The sequence below is a fragment of the Megascapheus bottae genome, chromosome 19, assembly GCF_031878675.1.
Source record: "Megascapheus bottae isolate mThoBot1 chromosome 19, mThoBot2.hap1, whole genome shotgun sequence".
NCBI lineage: Eukaryota > Metazoa > Chordata > Mammalia > Rodentia > Geomyidae > Megascapheus > Megascapheus bottae.
In genome coordinates, this window is record NC_143527.1 from 45,840,305 (window position 1) to 45,854,706 (window position 14,402).

Sequence of the window (14,402 nt, forward strand, 5' to 3'; positions counted from 1 at the left end):
TGTAACCTGTAGCCACAGGGTAAATACACTCAACAAATGCCATCAAAATCCTAATTGCCAGAAATGAAAAGTTTTAAATACAGCACTTCAGGTTTGTAGAGCAATTTTAAATTTTATTATATAACATTTTTATTGCTTGTTATTATAGAGAGGATGTAGAGAGGGATGACAATTCCCAGAGTCTAGTGATGAGTACATTTCTTTCATACCACCCATGAACGGTGTAGTTCACTCTCATCAATGTCCAGTGAGGTCCACTGTTGCACTTTTCCTTAATATATACTGATTTTTTAATTTTTTATTGTTTTTTTATTAAAGAATTTATTAACATTGATTTTTATTGTAATTAATAGAAGGGTGACATTATATTCTCCAGATAGACGATGCATTACTTCACAAACATTGATAACCCTTCTCATGTTTTTGTACCCATTTCCCTCTCCCGCATCTTGTTTTCCTTCCCTATTCTACTTCAAATAACAAATAAACATATATACGATATACCAGATAACAAGGTAAGACACTGTAAAAATATGAGAATAACCAAGGGGCAACAAAAGAGATCGAGAAATAACATAGTACATTAAAAAACAACAATCACACGTTATACTGGCTCTTGTTTCCATATCCTGGAGGTCCTTTTCCCCTGAGTTCAGTGCTCCATCCCATACCCTCCCAAAGATATACACAGGGTTACAAAGCACACAAATCAAATACCTAACTAGACTGAGAAGCCTAAGATCAGAGTGGAGAGTTCTGACTCCCTACACACTTAGGAATTCGCATGCCCACCAGCACTGTGTCAACATCCTGAGGTCCTTGTGGCACACTTGCCCTTTTCTCATGTGCCCATCTTAACACGCGTGGGATGTGCAGAGGAGGTGGCACATAAGAAAACTGAGACCTGGACAGACTCAAGGATCTTCTTAAGGACATTTTCTCCAGTATGACTTCAGTCTCATCTATAACTGGACTTTGGGCCTCTGCTTGGAATATAGATCCCAGGCCCTGGGTCAGAGAGCCCTTATGGCAAACAGTCTTACCATGCAGACACTCGTGCCTTTTCAACTCATTGCAGCTGCTCAGAGAGCAGGTCTTTAAGCTAGAGAAATAAGGAGAATAAAGTGGCTTTGAAATTTAAAAATGTATATTTGGGTATTTTTCTAAAACTCAAAAACTCATCTGTTCTCATTTTAAAGAAATGTAGTGTTGATGGCACTTGATTTTTTTAACTTTCCTACTAAACTCACATCAGTCTTTCCTCCTTAAATTTTCCTTCAAATATATAGATTTAAGAAAAATCAGTGTTCCAGGAAAAGAGGTTGCAAGGAAGTCTATGAACGTCAGCTCTCTGGTCCTCAAATTAGAGGTTGTAATAAACTCGCAAGATTTATTGTGAGGATTCATATATTATAAGCAGCTGTCATTAGTCCGTAATAGTAACCACACATAGGAATTACAATTAGGCTCCGCTATTTCTGTGATCACTTTAATATTCAGTAAGGACAACCTCCACCACCATCACAGTCCTCAGATCTCAGCCTCCTGAGTAGCTAAGATTACAGGTGTGAGTCACCAGCACTAGGTAAAGCTTTTGCTTTTCTTATTTTTCTCTTCTCTTCTCTCCTCTCCTCCCCAACACATATATCTGCTTGTCCAATTGCCAGAGGCCCTCACCTCAGAGGCCAGGAAATGTTAACTCCTGTGTTCTTATGCAGCATCATAATATGTGTGAGAGGATGTTGTACCTTGTACATAAACAAGAATCGACTTGGCATGAAAGAACACACCAGTATCCATACTTAGGAACTTTTTAGACACTAGTCTTTCAGTCTTAGAGAATTCCATGGTAAGATTTTCTTTCCCCCTCTTTCTTGATGCTGGCAAGTCGGACCAGGAGGAAGATGCAGAGCTCAAAGCACAGGTAGACACATGAAAAGAAACCAAAGACCCAGTATGTGATATACCATTGTTGTCTCTGGTGTCCGGGCCTCTCCGCATGCGCTGTAACTCTTAGCATTGCATAGGATAATGTGTTCCCTTGACTACTGTGTCCCTTACTTTTGTTCTTTTCTTTTCTCCACTTTTTTCAGACTAGTCTGATTAAGCGAATAAAGGGTGAAAATGTGTATGTCAAACATAGTAATCTTATGTTAGAGGTTGGTATTGGTATATACCAGTGCATGCTTGTGTGTGTGGTTTTCCTTCAGTGGCTCACCTGTGGGCTCATACCATGATGCATGTACTTTTGTGCTCACCTGTTACAACTGGGGATGACTTGTTTTTTACTTACTCTGACTCCTAATTATCTCCTAGAACTAGATCCCTTATCCCAGATATGTGTTTATTTTGATTCTTTCCCCTTACATGTGAATTAAGCTCCTGACAGTTTACCTTTTAGATGTTTTTGTGTGCTTTTGTAATTTCAGATGCTTGTGTGAAACTAGATTTTTCTTTTCTTTTCTTTTTCTCTTCTCTCTGGAAATACCACATTTTCACCAGAGTGTTGTTTGTGGCAATGTCATGATCCCTAATCAAAATTCTGTTTTTTCTTTTGACTAATGAGATGGATATTACTCGTTTTTGTTTGTCTTTTTTTTTTTAAGAAGAAAAAGAGAGAGCGGAAAGGAAAACATATCAATTAACTGCTGAGTTCTTTGCATTTCGCAAACAGGAGCTGGATAAAACTCAGGATGAACTGATGAAGCATCAAACCAACATTAGTGAGCTGAAAAGAACCTTTTTAGAAACCTCGACAGACACTACTGTCACAAATGAGTGGGAGAAGAGGCTTTCTACTTCCCCCGTGCGACTGGCCGCCAGGCAGGAGGAGGCACCCATGATTGAACCGCTTGTACCTGAAGAGGTCAGTATTCTATCCAGTGGTGGAATTGTCTTCTAGTTACTGATATCACTTCTCTTGGAACAGGGAAAATGGATCTGACCAGCTTCTGAGTAGAGAATCTCATTTCTCATGGAAGTGCGCCAAAGGCAAACCACCACTAAGTGAAATGAGCAGTTGACTGGAAAAACAGTTATAGCATTGGATGGTTCTGAGAATCAGCAAATCAGCTGATTCAAATCATCTAGATTTTATAGCTACAAGTGGCTAGGATACTAAGTGAATTCTCACTTGTTTTTCTGAATATGCGTTCTTCTGCTAAGAGAAATACCATGGAATTTTACTGATATGTTTCTATCAATTGCAAAGTGAGGCCTATTGAAAACTGCTATACTTCAGAAGTGTGGCTCCAATGGTAGAGCATAAACTATACAAGTAAAAAAGCCACATGAGAGCTCAGAGTTCAAACCTCAATACTTCCCCCCCACACACAAACACACACAAAAAAAGGTCTGCTATTGACTAGAAGCTCGTAGAATTTCAGGATGCAAAGAAGGAAACAAGAGATGCCACTGCTGCCATTTTTGCTTTTGTTTGTTTTGTTTTTTTGCCAGTCCTGGGCTTCAGCTCAGGGCCTGAGCACTGTCCTTGGACTTTCTCAAGGCTAGAACTCTACCACTTGAGCCTCAGCACCACTTCCAGCTTTTTTCTATGTATGTGGTACCGAGGAATCGAACCCAGGTCTTTGGGCCTGCAAGGCAAACACTCTACCACTAGGCCAAACTCCCGGCGCTGCTTTTTTTTTTCTTTTGTATTGTTTGTTACTTTCATTGTATTTGGGAGGGTAAGGGAGAGTGCATAAATAGTAGAAGAAGGATGAACAAATACAGCAGTGATATTCACCAGACACTATGCAGAAAATAAACTGGATATATCCTGAGTGAGAATGGGAGGGGAAGATTGGGAGAGAGCAATGGAAGGGGAAAATAGTTTAAAAAGATTGTACTGATTCGGGTAACTGTAGATCTGTATAACTGTAACAGGTCTGTATATCAACCACACAAAAACAATAAAAATTAAAATTTAAAAGTAAAAAAAAAAAGAAGTTCAGAATGCATTTTACTCTGATATACTACATCAGGCTTTTATTGGTATGAATCTTTTACTTGGCTTTTATTTATAATTTGCTATTATATCTACTTTGTAATCTGCATGTATTTGTCTGTCTGTTTATTTTTTTAATTTTTTATTGTGATTAGTAAAAGGGTTACATGATATTTGCCAGATAGAAGGTGCATTAATTCACATTATTTATTTATTTGTTTTGTCTTGTGGGGCTTGAAATCTGGACCTGGGCGCTGTTCCTGAGCTCTTCAGCTCAAGGCTACCGCCCTAACCCTGGAGCCACATTACCACTGGGATGGCTTTGAACCAAGATCCTCAAATCTCAGCCTCCTGAGTAGCTAGGTTTATAGGCATGAGCCCACTATTCTTTACTTTAATGGACAAAATAGAGAAGAGAAATTTATTTTTAAGTAGGGAAAAGTTTCTTTAAATGTACAACAGAGTGAGGATTCAACTATTACTTCAATATTCATTATATTGGGCTTAATGTTGCTATAGTATTGGCCTGGACTGTTTTCTGTTAGATACCAACCATACCATCATTCATTCTCTCTCTCTCTCTCTCTCTCTCTCTCTCTCTCTCTCTCTCTCTCTCTCTCTCTCTCTCTCTCTCTCTCTCTCTCTCTCTCTCTCTCTCTCTCTCCACACACACACACACACACACAACTTTTTTCAGTACCAGTACTGGGTCTTGAACTCAGGGCCTGGGCACTGTCCGTTAGTGTTTTCACTCAAAGGTGGTGCTTTGCCCCTTGAACTACAACTCCACTTTTCAACTTTTTGATGGTTAATTAGAGATAAAATTCTCATGGACTTTTCTGCCCTGGCTGGCTTCAAACCTTGATCCGTGTAGAGTTCAAGTTTAAGCCACTGGCACTCGGTTCCCTTTCACCTTTGATTTTTGAAAAACATGTTTTTCATGCTTTGTATCTATTAACCTCTATCTTCTGAAGACCTCTTTATTGTGAACTATTTGTCCAGGAAGCTAAGGCAGAATAGAAATGGAGAGATCTTTGTATACTCAAAGTAATCTATATGCAATGCAAAACAAGAGTCAAATTACATCCATTGTTAATCATTTTCTAAGCCTCCTCTGAAAACTGTTTATAAAATGTGACTAGCACATCTTTCTCCCTGGCCTAGCTGGCAGCATAGAGATACTTACTCATTTGGTTTACTTTGAAAAGGGCCCTTTGATGCACGATAAGTAGAAAACAGTATTACCAAAATATGTCTAGTACTACTAAATATCAGTGCTGTTCAAATTACTTGAGTTTCGAGACTTAAACATTTTATGTCTAGTTTAAGTATAAGAGTGATCCTATTACTAAGGATATCACTTTATGAATTATGCTATCATAAATTTGATTGTAGGGGCTGGGAATGTGGCCTAATGGTAAAAGGGCTTACCTAGCATACACGAAGACTGGGTTCAATTCCTTGGTACCACATACACAGAAAAAGCCAGAAGTGGTTCTGTGGCTCAGGTTGTAGAGTGTTAGCCTTGAGAAAGCCCAAGGACAGTGCCCAGACCCTGAGTTCAAACTCCAGGACTTGATTGTAACTGGACAGGTTTGCCTTATTCTGTTTTCTCTCTTGTTTTGGAAATACCACGCTGGTTCTAGAGATACCAGATGCTGGGTTAAATTACAAACATACAAAATTTTAAAAGCCACTGGCAGAGAATGAGGGAAAGTATGTTATTATTCAAAAAGAAATGTACCTTTGCCTAACTTACATAACTGTAACCCCTCCGTACATCTCCTTTATTATAATAATTTTTAAAGTAATTAAAAATAAAATAGAAGTTTCTTGCTACTCAATGTTTGGGCACATAAACAAAACCACAAAATATATCGTTCCTGTCCAGATCTGCTGAATAAATGTAAACCTGGCATATGTCTAGTCAAAAAGGGAAGCAGAAAAATACAAATATACCAAAGTTGTTTAGCCTCCAACTTCAATCGTATTAGCCAACTTACAGAAGTTTCCATGATAATTTCCTTTTTAGATACATTGTCAACTACATTTGGAAAGACATTATATGCAGTGCTTGCATTGGTCTAGATTGTAGAATTTTAAGAGCCTCTAATATACTAAACTATTTCAATAAAATCTTACTAACAAAAAAATAAATAAAATAGACTAAAAAAGCCACTCAGAGAAAAACAAACAAAAAGGGAAGCCAAGCATTTGTGTCAGGTGATAGCCACTTTGAATAGAGTATTAGATTATAACGTAAGGAAGTTGATGAGTAAGGGCATTTAAAGAGTCAAAGCCATTAGATTCACAAATTTTTTAATTTCTGATTCAATCCTGAATCCTAGAGAACCACGCTTGATGAATCCCGAAAGCATTAAAATCTTAAATAGATAATATTTTGACTATCCTGAACTTTCTTTTGATGTTAATGCCTTTTCTATATTTGTGCTACAACACTGGAGAAAGCCAAGAAAATCAAACATGTCCCTGCAGAAAGGGACATTTGGGTGTTTAAACAAGAAGTCCGAAGCTGACTTCTCTTCTAGGTTGTATGTGCTGCACAGCTAGTATACACAAGATGAAATTGCAGGTGGTGTTTGACTAGATAAACAACTCTGAGGCAAGAATGCTTGAACCTGGCTATCAGCGAAGCTTTAAGCCTCAAAATAAGAGAGCTTTCTTTAGGTCATCAGATTATCACTCTGCATCAGGGCCAGGTAGAGTGGCAGCCATATTCTCTTCTGTTTTTTCTTCCCAGATCTGATGGTAGCCAGTGATAGCCAAGGTTAATAATCCAGTGAGGGCCTGTAACTTTAAACCTGAAAGTTCTTATGCTAAAAATTGCTGCTAATTTCTGTATTAAAAATACAGCTTCGGGCCGGGAGTTTGGCCTAGTGGTACAGTGCTTGCCTTAGCATGCACGAAGACCCAGGTTCGATTCCTCGGTACCACATACATAGAAAAAAGGCAGAAGTGATGCTGAGGCTCAAGTGGTAGAAAGTCCTTGAGAAAGTCCAAGGACAGTGCTCAGGCTCGGAACAAAAGCCCAGGGCTGGCAAAAAAAAAAATTAGCTTCTGGTTTTAGACAATACTACAAAGATCACCTTGCTCTCCAGCAAGAGAGTATATAAATCACTATATAAAACATAGTAATTTACAAAGAGTATTACTTAATTTGATATCACTCCATCATTTAACACTAATTAATTTAATAAATAAAACAGTTAAATAAGTCACCTTATATTCATTGAAATAATCAACCAGAAAGAAGCCTACTTATTTTAAATGGAAATGTTTAGTTTTGAAATTGAAGCCCCTAATTTAAGTGATATTATTTATGCTAGCACCAAGAAAAAGTTTAGATCAGTGACACCAAACTTATGAGCCTAAGTAAGTTTAATTGGATTTGGTTTTGGTTTTTGCTATATCTCAGTGCTAGAACAGTATTTCAGGGGATAAAAAGTATAATGACCACTGATTTCATTTGTTACATGTATGGTAGTTGAATTCTAAATAATTACTATATCTGAAAAATTTTATCTCCTTATGGAACAGTTAGGAGAAATTAGGGTCAGAAATATAAATGATGAACTAATAATAAGTATTATGTTCTAGGAACTATATATGTTTATCATATAAAATGGGAATTTCACTGCAGGTGGTTTCAAGTTTCAGATGTTTCAGTTAATACCACATAAGTTGCAACAGATAAAAATGAGACTCCGATAACTTTGGGCTTTGGCCACCAAAAGGTCAGTAGTGTGGCCTATGCCATCTCATGTGTACCTCTGCCCATACCACTTCCCACAATGACCTTTTGATACTCCGAGACCTAGCCCATGCATCCTTTAATGGTTAAGTGAAACCAAAAATTTCAAATGAAGATTTTAAAAATCCATACCCAGTAATATCTTTGCAGTGCCAAAATTGTCCTCATTTTTAGGTGGGGGGTAGTTTTACGGATGTACTCGCTGTATAATAGAGTGAACATGCTATGAAATAATGTGGTTGCTTGAGCTACCCATATCGTATATTTGACTCCCATTATTCCTAAATTTTTTTTAAATTCATCGACTTCCTAAATTTTACTTGTAGAAATTCTTAATCAACCAACGATACATAATGACATTTGTATGAACAGACCTTATTTCCCAAGTGTAACACAGGTGTAATTTTTTAAGTGCCTAAATGAAATAAATGGCTGATATATCTGATTGTATTCTAAATCCTAAAAAATGTACTTTTTAAAAATACCAATCACCTCTTCCCTCTTCTATTAGCTGGATTGATTGAGTAGGGAGTAGGACTGAGAATATAATTTAATTTTAAGATCTATTCCTTTATGGTTTCTGTTTCTGTTATTGACAGACATAGTTGAATGTAGCCTGTGCTGACATTTCCAGTAAGACATAGAACAACAGCATATGCTAAAAACCACTGGGCATTTTCTTAAAGCTTTTATTTTAGGAATATTATTAGATCAATGATTATAATTAGAGAAGCAGTACTATTATTCTGAAAAGTATCTGCAGTTTGGACCTTTCCTTCCTCTTTCTCCATTCTGTGTGAAAAATAGAGGCAATGAATGAGGCTTTTTTAATGTAATGTATAGAGGGGTTACGGTTACATTCACCAGGTAGTAGGTGCATTACTTCTCACACACTGACACCCCTTCTTATGTTTTTGTCCCCGTTTCCCTCCCCCATCTCCTCCCAATCATCTTATATAAAAAAAATTTAATCTGCATTTTAACAATTGCACATTTTTGTCTTTTCTAATAACTTCCTCCAAAATTACAGCAGGAAAAAATTTGTTTCCCCCTTGACAATGGGTTATTTGTCTTACTAGAAAGGGTCATCTAGGGCACTGGTGGCTCATGCTTATAATTCTAGCTACTCGGGAGGCTGAGATCTGAGGATCACAGTTCAAAGCCAGCCCCAGCAGAAAAGTCCATGAGACTTTTATCTTCAATTAACTTCTCAAAAACTGGAAGTGGTGATATGACTCAAAGTGGTAGAGCACTAGTGTTGGGCAAAAGAGTGCAAGGAAAGTGCCTAGGCACTGAATTCAAGTCTCAAACCTAGCATAAATATATACATGCATACATACATACATACATACATACATACATACATTCCTATGCATACACATAATGCACACATACATACAATGGCAGTGTTTCTTAGTTCTATGTATTAAGGAAAAATATGATCCTAGATTAACTTTTAAAAATCAGTTGCTATATTTAAATATTTAACTAAAGCTTAGATCTTTTTGTTAATTTATGGTACAAAAAAAAAAAACAGTACAAAGCTGAGCTCTAGTGGTTCATGCCTGTAATCCTAGCTCTTCAAGAGGCTGAGATCTAAGGATCAAGATTCAAAGCCATCCCAAGCAGGAAAGTCTGTGAAACTCTTATTTCCAATTAACTAGCAACAAGCCATAAGTAGAAGTGTTCCTCAAGTGGTAAAGCATGAGCCTTGAGCAGAAAAACTGTAGAAGAGCACATAACCCGGAGTTCAAGCCCCAGTACTGACACTTGCGCACACACACACACCCACACACACACACATACACACACACACACACACACACACACACACACACACACACACACACACAAACACACAACAATTCAAGTGCAACTGCTTTATTCAATTTGAGGGTAATAATGCAGGGGACCTAGTGGACTTTTCTCTTCCCCACACTGGGCAGCACAGGAATTGGGACTCAACCAAATGGTTATCTGAGGTAGAAGTGAGAAAGGATTCCTAACCTAACTTTTCATTTTCTTCACATTTTGTTATGTGAGTGCTCACTTTGATGGTATGTGATATAGACACTTTAAATAACAAAGAATAGTTTATGTTCTTGCAAAGGAAAAGAAACAAATGATGGAGTACATGTGTGTATACTCATATACATGTAATATATATGTGAATGAAGGGACTCTTCCTAGCTTGCCTTTTTGGAAACTGTCTACTTCCTCTCCTCCAACCCAACCCCTTCTATTCAAACAGACCAAAGAAGAAAGAGAGAGTTCTGAAAAAGTTATATTTTTGCAACAAGGAAGTTCTCCATTTCTTGGGTCTCAGGTAAAAAAAAAAAGGATTTTTCCAAAAAAGAATTGTTCTTCACACTTCAGTGTCTAATGGAAGTGTCATTAGTTTCTATTTTTCTCTTTTAAAAGTTTTTTAAACTAAGGTAGGTATGTTCTATTTTTCTGTAGCTTCTGAGGAAAGAAATTTTTTGGATGTTAGTTATTGGTTCTGCATCTTTATGACTTTTACTCCGAGGTCATTCTGTCTGTAAATTACCATTGAAGTTTTATCATTGTTTGTCTTGATAGAAATCTCACTAAAACTTTTCATTGTCTGTGTTCACCCAGAATGGTGCTAATTTAGATCACCTTGACTGATTTTGAAAATTCTGAACTTGTATTGGTTTTCTCACTAGCCAAGTGTGTTTAAGAAAATCCAGAAAGGAGACTCTGCAGAATCTGTGACCACGTCTCATCAAATAATTTTCCAGAAAACTGTCCCATCGACCCTAGAGGTTATTTTTTTTCAATTAATTTCATTCAATTCAACTGACTATAAGCATTCTTCTCATAACACACATCTTAACTCAGGCATTTAGATTATAACCAATACAAAAATAGGGAACATTCTAGATTAAAAGGTGAATCAAGGCCTTCATCTGTTCGAGGGCTGAGTTTTCTTTCCTCTTGGGAGATGGGTCCACTGTTAACCGGTCACATAGTATTAGACTTGCCTGGATGCAAAGATTTCTTTGCTCCACTGCCTTGTAACTAACACCAAAGAAAGTGGAAGTGAAACTACTCAGTGGATTTCTGTTATAATTAAAACTGGAACACTATATAGACCACTAAGACTCACTTACAAAAAGATAATTTATAAACTTGAAAAATGGTATTTTCAAAAATGTTATAGTGTTGGCAAGTCGTGAGAATATTGTATTATATTTAACATGGAAAGCTATATTTTAGGTGTAAATCTAAATGACTTATACAGTGACCTCAGGAATGTTATCTAATCTTGAAATGCAAAATATTCATTGTATCATACAGTGGTACATTCCTCTCAAAATTTCTGATCAGGCTCCATTCCTATTTCAGGAAATTTGAAATTGCAAGTCTGCTTTTCAAAATGTATTCCACAAGGAAGGTGGTTATAGTTAGTCAACTCAGATGAGACACGATCACAGCCATAATTACTAGATCCAATCCAATGCAAACTTGCATGTAGCTTTCACCCTCATTTTCTTAAAAGGATACTTATTTTAGAAGTAAGATGTCATCAGAATATCTAACTTAGCTTTTATATTTCAAATATAGGGCACAGAGGATTGGGTTATTGTAGACAAAATACCCACTGAGATAGTTGATGGTGATTCGAAAAAGATCGTGACTTACAAAGTGGTGACTCTGAGCAGTAGAACTGATGACAGTGGCCTCCCTGCTGATATGCTGAAATCTAGTGCTATTGAAATGCTTAGCTTTGATGACTTGGCCCGAGAAATGCAACTGAAAGAAGAGAGCAAGCAGAAAATATACACTCTGGGAAAATCCTACGACACTGTCTCTGGCAGGATTGTTACTATGACTGGGAAAGGGAAAGAGGGGGAGGGAGTGGTGAAGCCCTCCACCTTGGAAGCTTTGCAGAAAATGGAGAGAGGGGCATCAGAGTCCCTGAAGGTGGGCCCTGTCCTGGCAGAATATGAGGTCCTGGAAGCCCTTACCGATGAGAAATCCAAGAGAGGCCCAGAGGCCCAAAGTGCAAAGCGAAAATTGTCTGAATCCCTGGCACCCATCAAGGAAGCTGAGTCTCAGAGGCAGAGTCCTGAAGAAGATGAACTTCAGAAGACTCCAAAGCAGACCGAGATTGTGGCCATTCACCTCCATGCAGACGGCAAGCGATCCAGCAAGATGGAGCAAGTACAAGACAGTGAAGTCTTAAAGGTGGGACTCTTCGGTCCCCGAAGGAAGAGCCTGTCTGAGTGGAGATACTCTCAAGAACCTGCCTTCACAGTTGCCACTGCTCATTATGTCACCGAGTCATCAGCATCCCGAGTGGTGGTAACCAATGGCTCTCAATCCGCCACAGCTTAAGATTCCAGCATGACCGTATCTTGAGGCAGTACCCTTATACCCTGAACCCTTCCGTTTCTCTTGCTGTTTGGCTTTATGTTGAAAGCAGCCAACCCAGCTCTTTTGGTTGTTTTTATTATTTTTTTTAATTTCCTAGTTAAATCAGTACTGCAGTTCAAAGTCAGCATTAAAACACTTTCTTTTGTATTTCCAGCTTCCCTTTCCAAGATGTGATAATGTTGCTGTGGCTTGCAATGACAGGGGGAAAAAATGATCTGCTTAAATCAGTGCCACCCTAATCCTGATCACTCTCTCTGCTTTAGCAAACAAGAGCTCATGGTCACCCTCGTTTGCTATTTTATTTGTCATCCTTTATTGTTTTCCAACTCTGCGCGGTGAATTCCTCATTCCTTCTCCCTATTTCCTCTGCCTGGAGTTCTAACAAGCTTCAAATGTATATATTTATATATAGGTATCTGTGGCTTTCTCTGTCTTTGTCATGCTTCATTTGTTTTGTTTCTTTGTTCTCTCAGACTAAGCAGTCTTCTGGGGAAAAGCTCATGGATGGCTCTGAAATCTTCAGTCTCTTAGAGTCTGCTCGAAAACCAACAGAATTCATAGGAGGGGTTACATCCACTTCCCAGAGCTGGGTCCAGGTGGCCTTTTATTCCCTCCTCAGTGTTCTTCCATGTGGTCTTTCGCTTTGCCTTGTATCTTGGTGGTGGGTAGGTGGGTAGGTGGGTGGGTACATGAGTTTTACATCTAAGAAGCTTTGTGGGTCACAGCCCTCCAGACGTCCTCTGTGATTATATTATCCTTTGTACCTGTTTTGCATGGCTGTCAAGTGTCTTCTCTTGTTTCAGGAATGCACGTTACATATTCAAAAGGGCAGCATGTTGAGAGATTTTCATAGCATTTGATAGTTAGAAGCTTTGGGTGTCATCCTTTGGGTCTAAGAAATCGGGCAAGCCAAGCCACTGTAAAGGCACTAGGTCCTCTTGTTATTTTTTATTTGCATATTTTACCATTTTCCCTTCGATGGAAGCTCTGATGTGCCATCACAGAGTCTGCTGCACTGGATGACATGCATTGAAGCTTCTAACAGGAGGAATGAAAGCTGGTTAATGTTTCTTATCGGTCTTTGTGTTTATAAGCACTTGATATCACTTTAGGCAGTGAATGGTATCTCTAGAGCTTTGAGGTCTATTTTGACCTTTGATGATGGACATTACAATCTTCCCTCACAGAAAGTGGAAACTAAAACTGAGTCCAGTGAAGCAGAGACAGAAACGACCACCCCACACCCGCCCCACAGTACCGAGAAGGTGGTAGAGGAAACGGTGCTGGTGGAGGAGAGACGCGTGATGAACGTCCATGCCAGTGGGGATGCTGGGGACGTGGGAGATGCCATGACCACGGATGCTGCTGGAATGAAAGAGAGAGAGGCTTCTTCCCTGATGGAAGGCACCAAAGAGGAAGGAGGGAGAAGCGATAAAGCTGTATCTGAGCAAGAAGAGGCAGCTACTGCTTCCCACAAGCAGGAGGAAGAACAGGGCTCAGCAGTCCATGCTCCTGAAGTTTCAGAACAAAAGTCTCATTTTGAGGTGAGTGGTCGTCAATGTTACCATCAGCCTTAAAACGAATGTAGAGATGCCCTGCATGTTAGGTCAATGGAATAGCGGGCTGAGTTGAATTCTCTACCTGTTGCATGGGTGATTGGTTTGGTTTGGGTCTTAATCCCTTCTTGCAGGAGAGGTAGGGTTCCCATGCTGGTTTTGTACTCTTGGGTGACATGCAAACAGATCTATTGCTGATTAATACTGAAATGCTCCCAGAAGTCATTTATATTATTGAACTTAGCATTGGTAATAAAGCTGAAGAATACATGATGGGCCATGATGCTAGAAAATATGAGGGATAAATTTTGGATCACATATTCTGAGGAACCAAACCTAAGCCCTCCCAAGTTCTTGTATTGACAGTCTCAAAGTGTTGGTGGCATATCAAAAACACATTAACACATTAGAAACAGCAAGGGCTAATGGTTTTGTATTTGTTCCTTTATTCTAGGTTAATAAATAAGTTTATTTATGGTTTGTTCTATTTTGAGATTAATACATTGAGCCTGAGAAAGGAGGAACCTGCAAACAGTTTATTTCAAGTTGTTTATGTTACCTAGAACATTCCATATTTTAAATGCCATTGAGCTAGGTATAGTGGCTCGTACTGTAATCCCATCTGTTTAGGAGGTTGAAAACTGGAGGATTGTCTCTCAAGGCCAAGCCAGGCAAAAGGCTTGTAAAACCTCAACCAATTGAAAAATAACTGGGCATAGTGGTGTTT

The 14,402-nt window shown here is 38.5% G+C and overlaps 1 protein-coding gene across 11 annotated transcripts in view; it reads left to right on the forward strand.

Moving 5' to 3' along the window:
- Epb41l3 (erythrocyte membrane protein band 4.1 like 3) overlaps positions 1–14,402 on the forward strand; it is a 153,364-nt gene that overhangs the window by 130,255 nt on the left and 8,707 nt on the right. For 3 of the 11 annotated variants that reach the window (XM_090353487.1, XM_090353485.1, XM_090353494.1), the window contains exons 14-20: positions 1,889–1,924; positions 2,675–2,866; positions 9,970–10,044; positions 10,406–10,504; positions 11,307–12,047; positions 12,593–12,715; positions 13,307–13,663. In XM_090353487.1, coding sequence (XP_090209613.1) covers positions 1,889–1,924; positions 2,675–2,866; positions 9,970–10,044; positions 10,406–10,504; positions 11,307–12,047; positions 12,593–12,715; positions 13,307–13,663 — 1,623 coding nt within the window. Of the gene's footprint in view, positions 1–1,888; positions 1,925–2,093; positions 2,160–2,674; positions 2,867–9,969; positions 10,045–10,405; positions 10,505–11,306; positions 12,048–12,592; positions 12,716–13,306; positions 13,664–14,402 lie in introns of all 11 variants that reach the window. The other 8 variants (XM_090353488.1, XM_090353486.1, XM_090353495.1 and 5 more) reach the window with 4 other exon arrangements.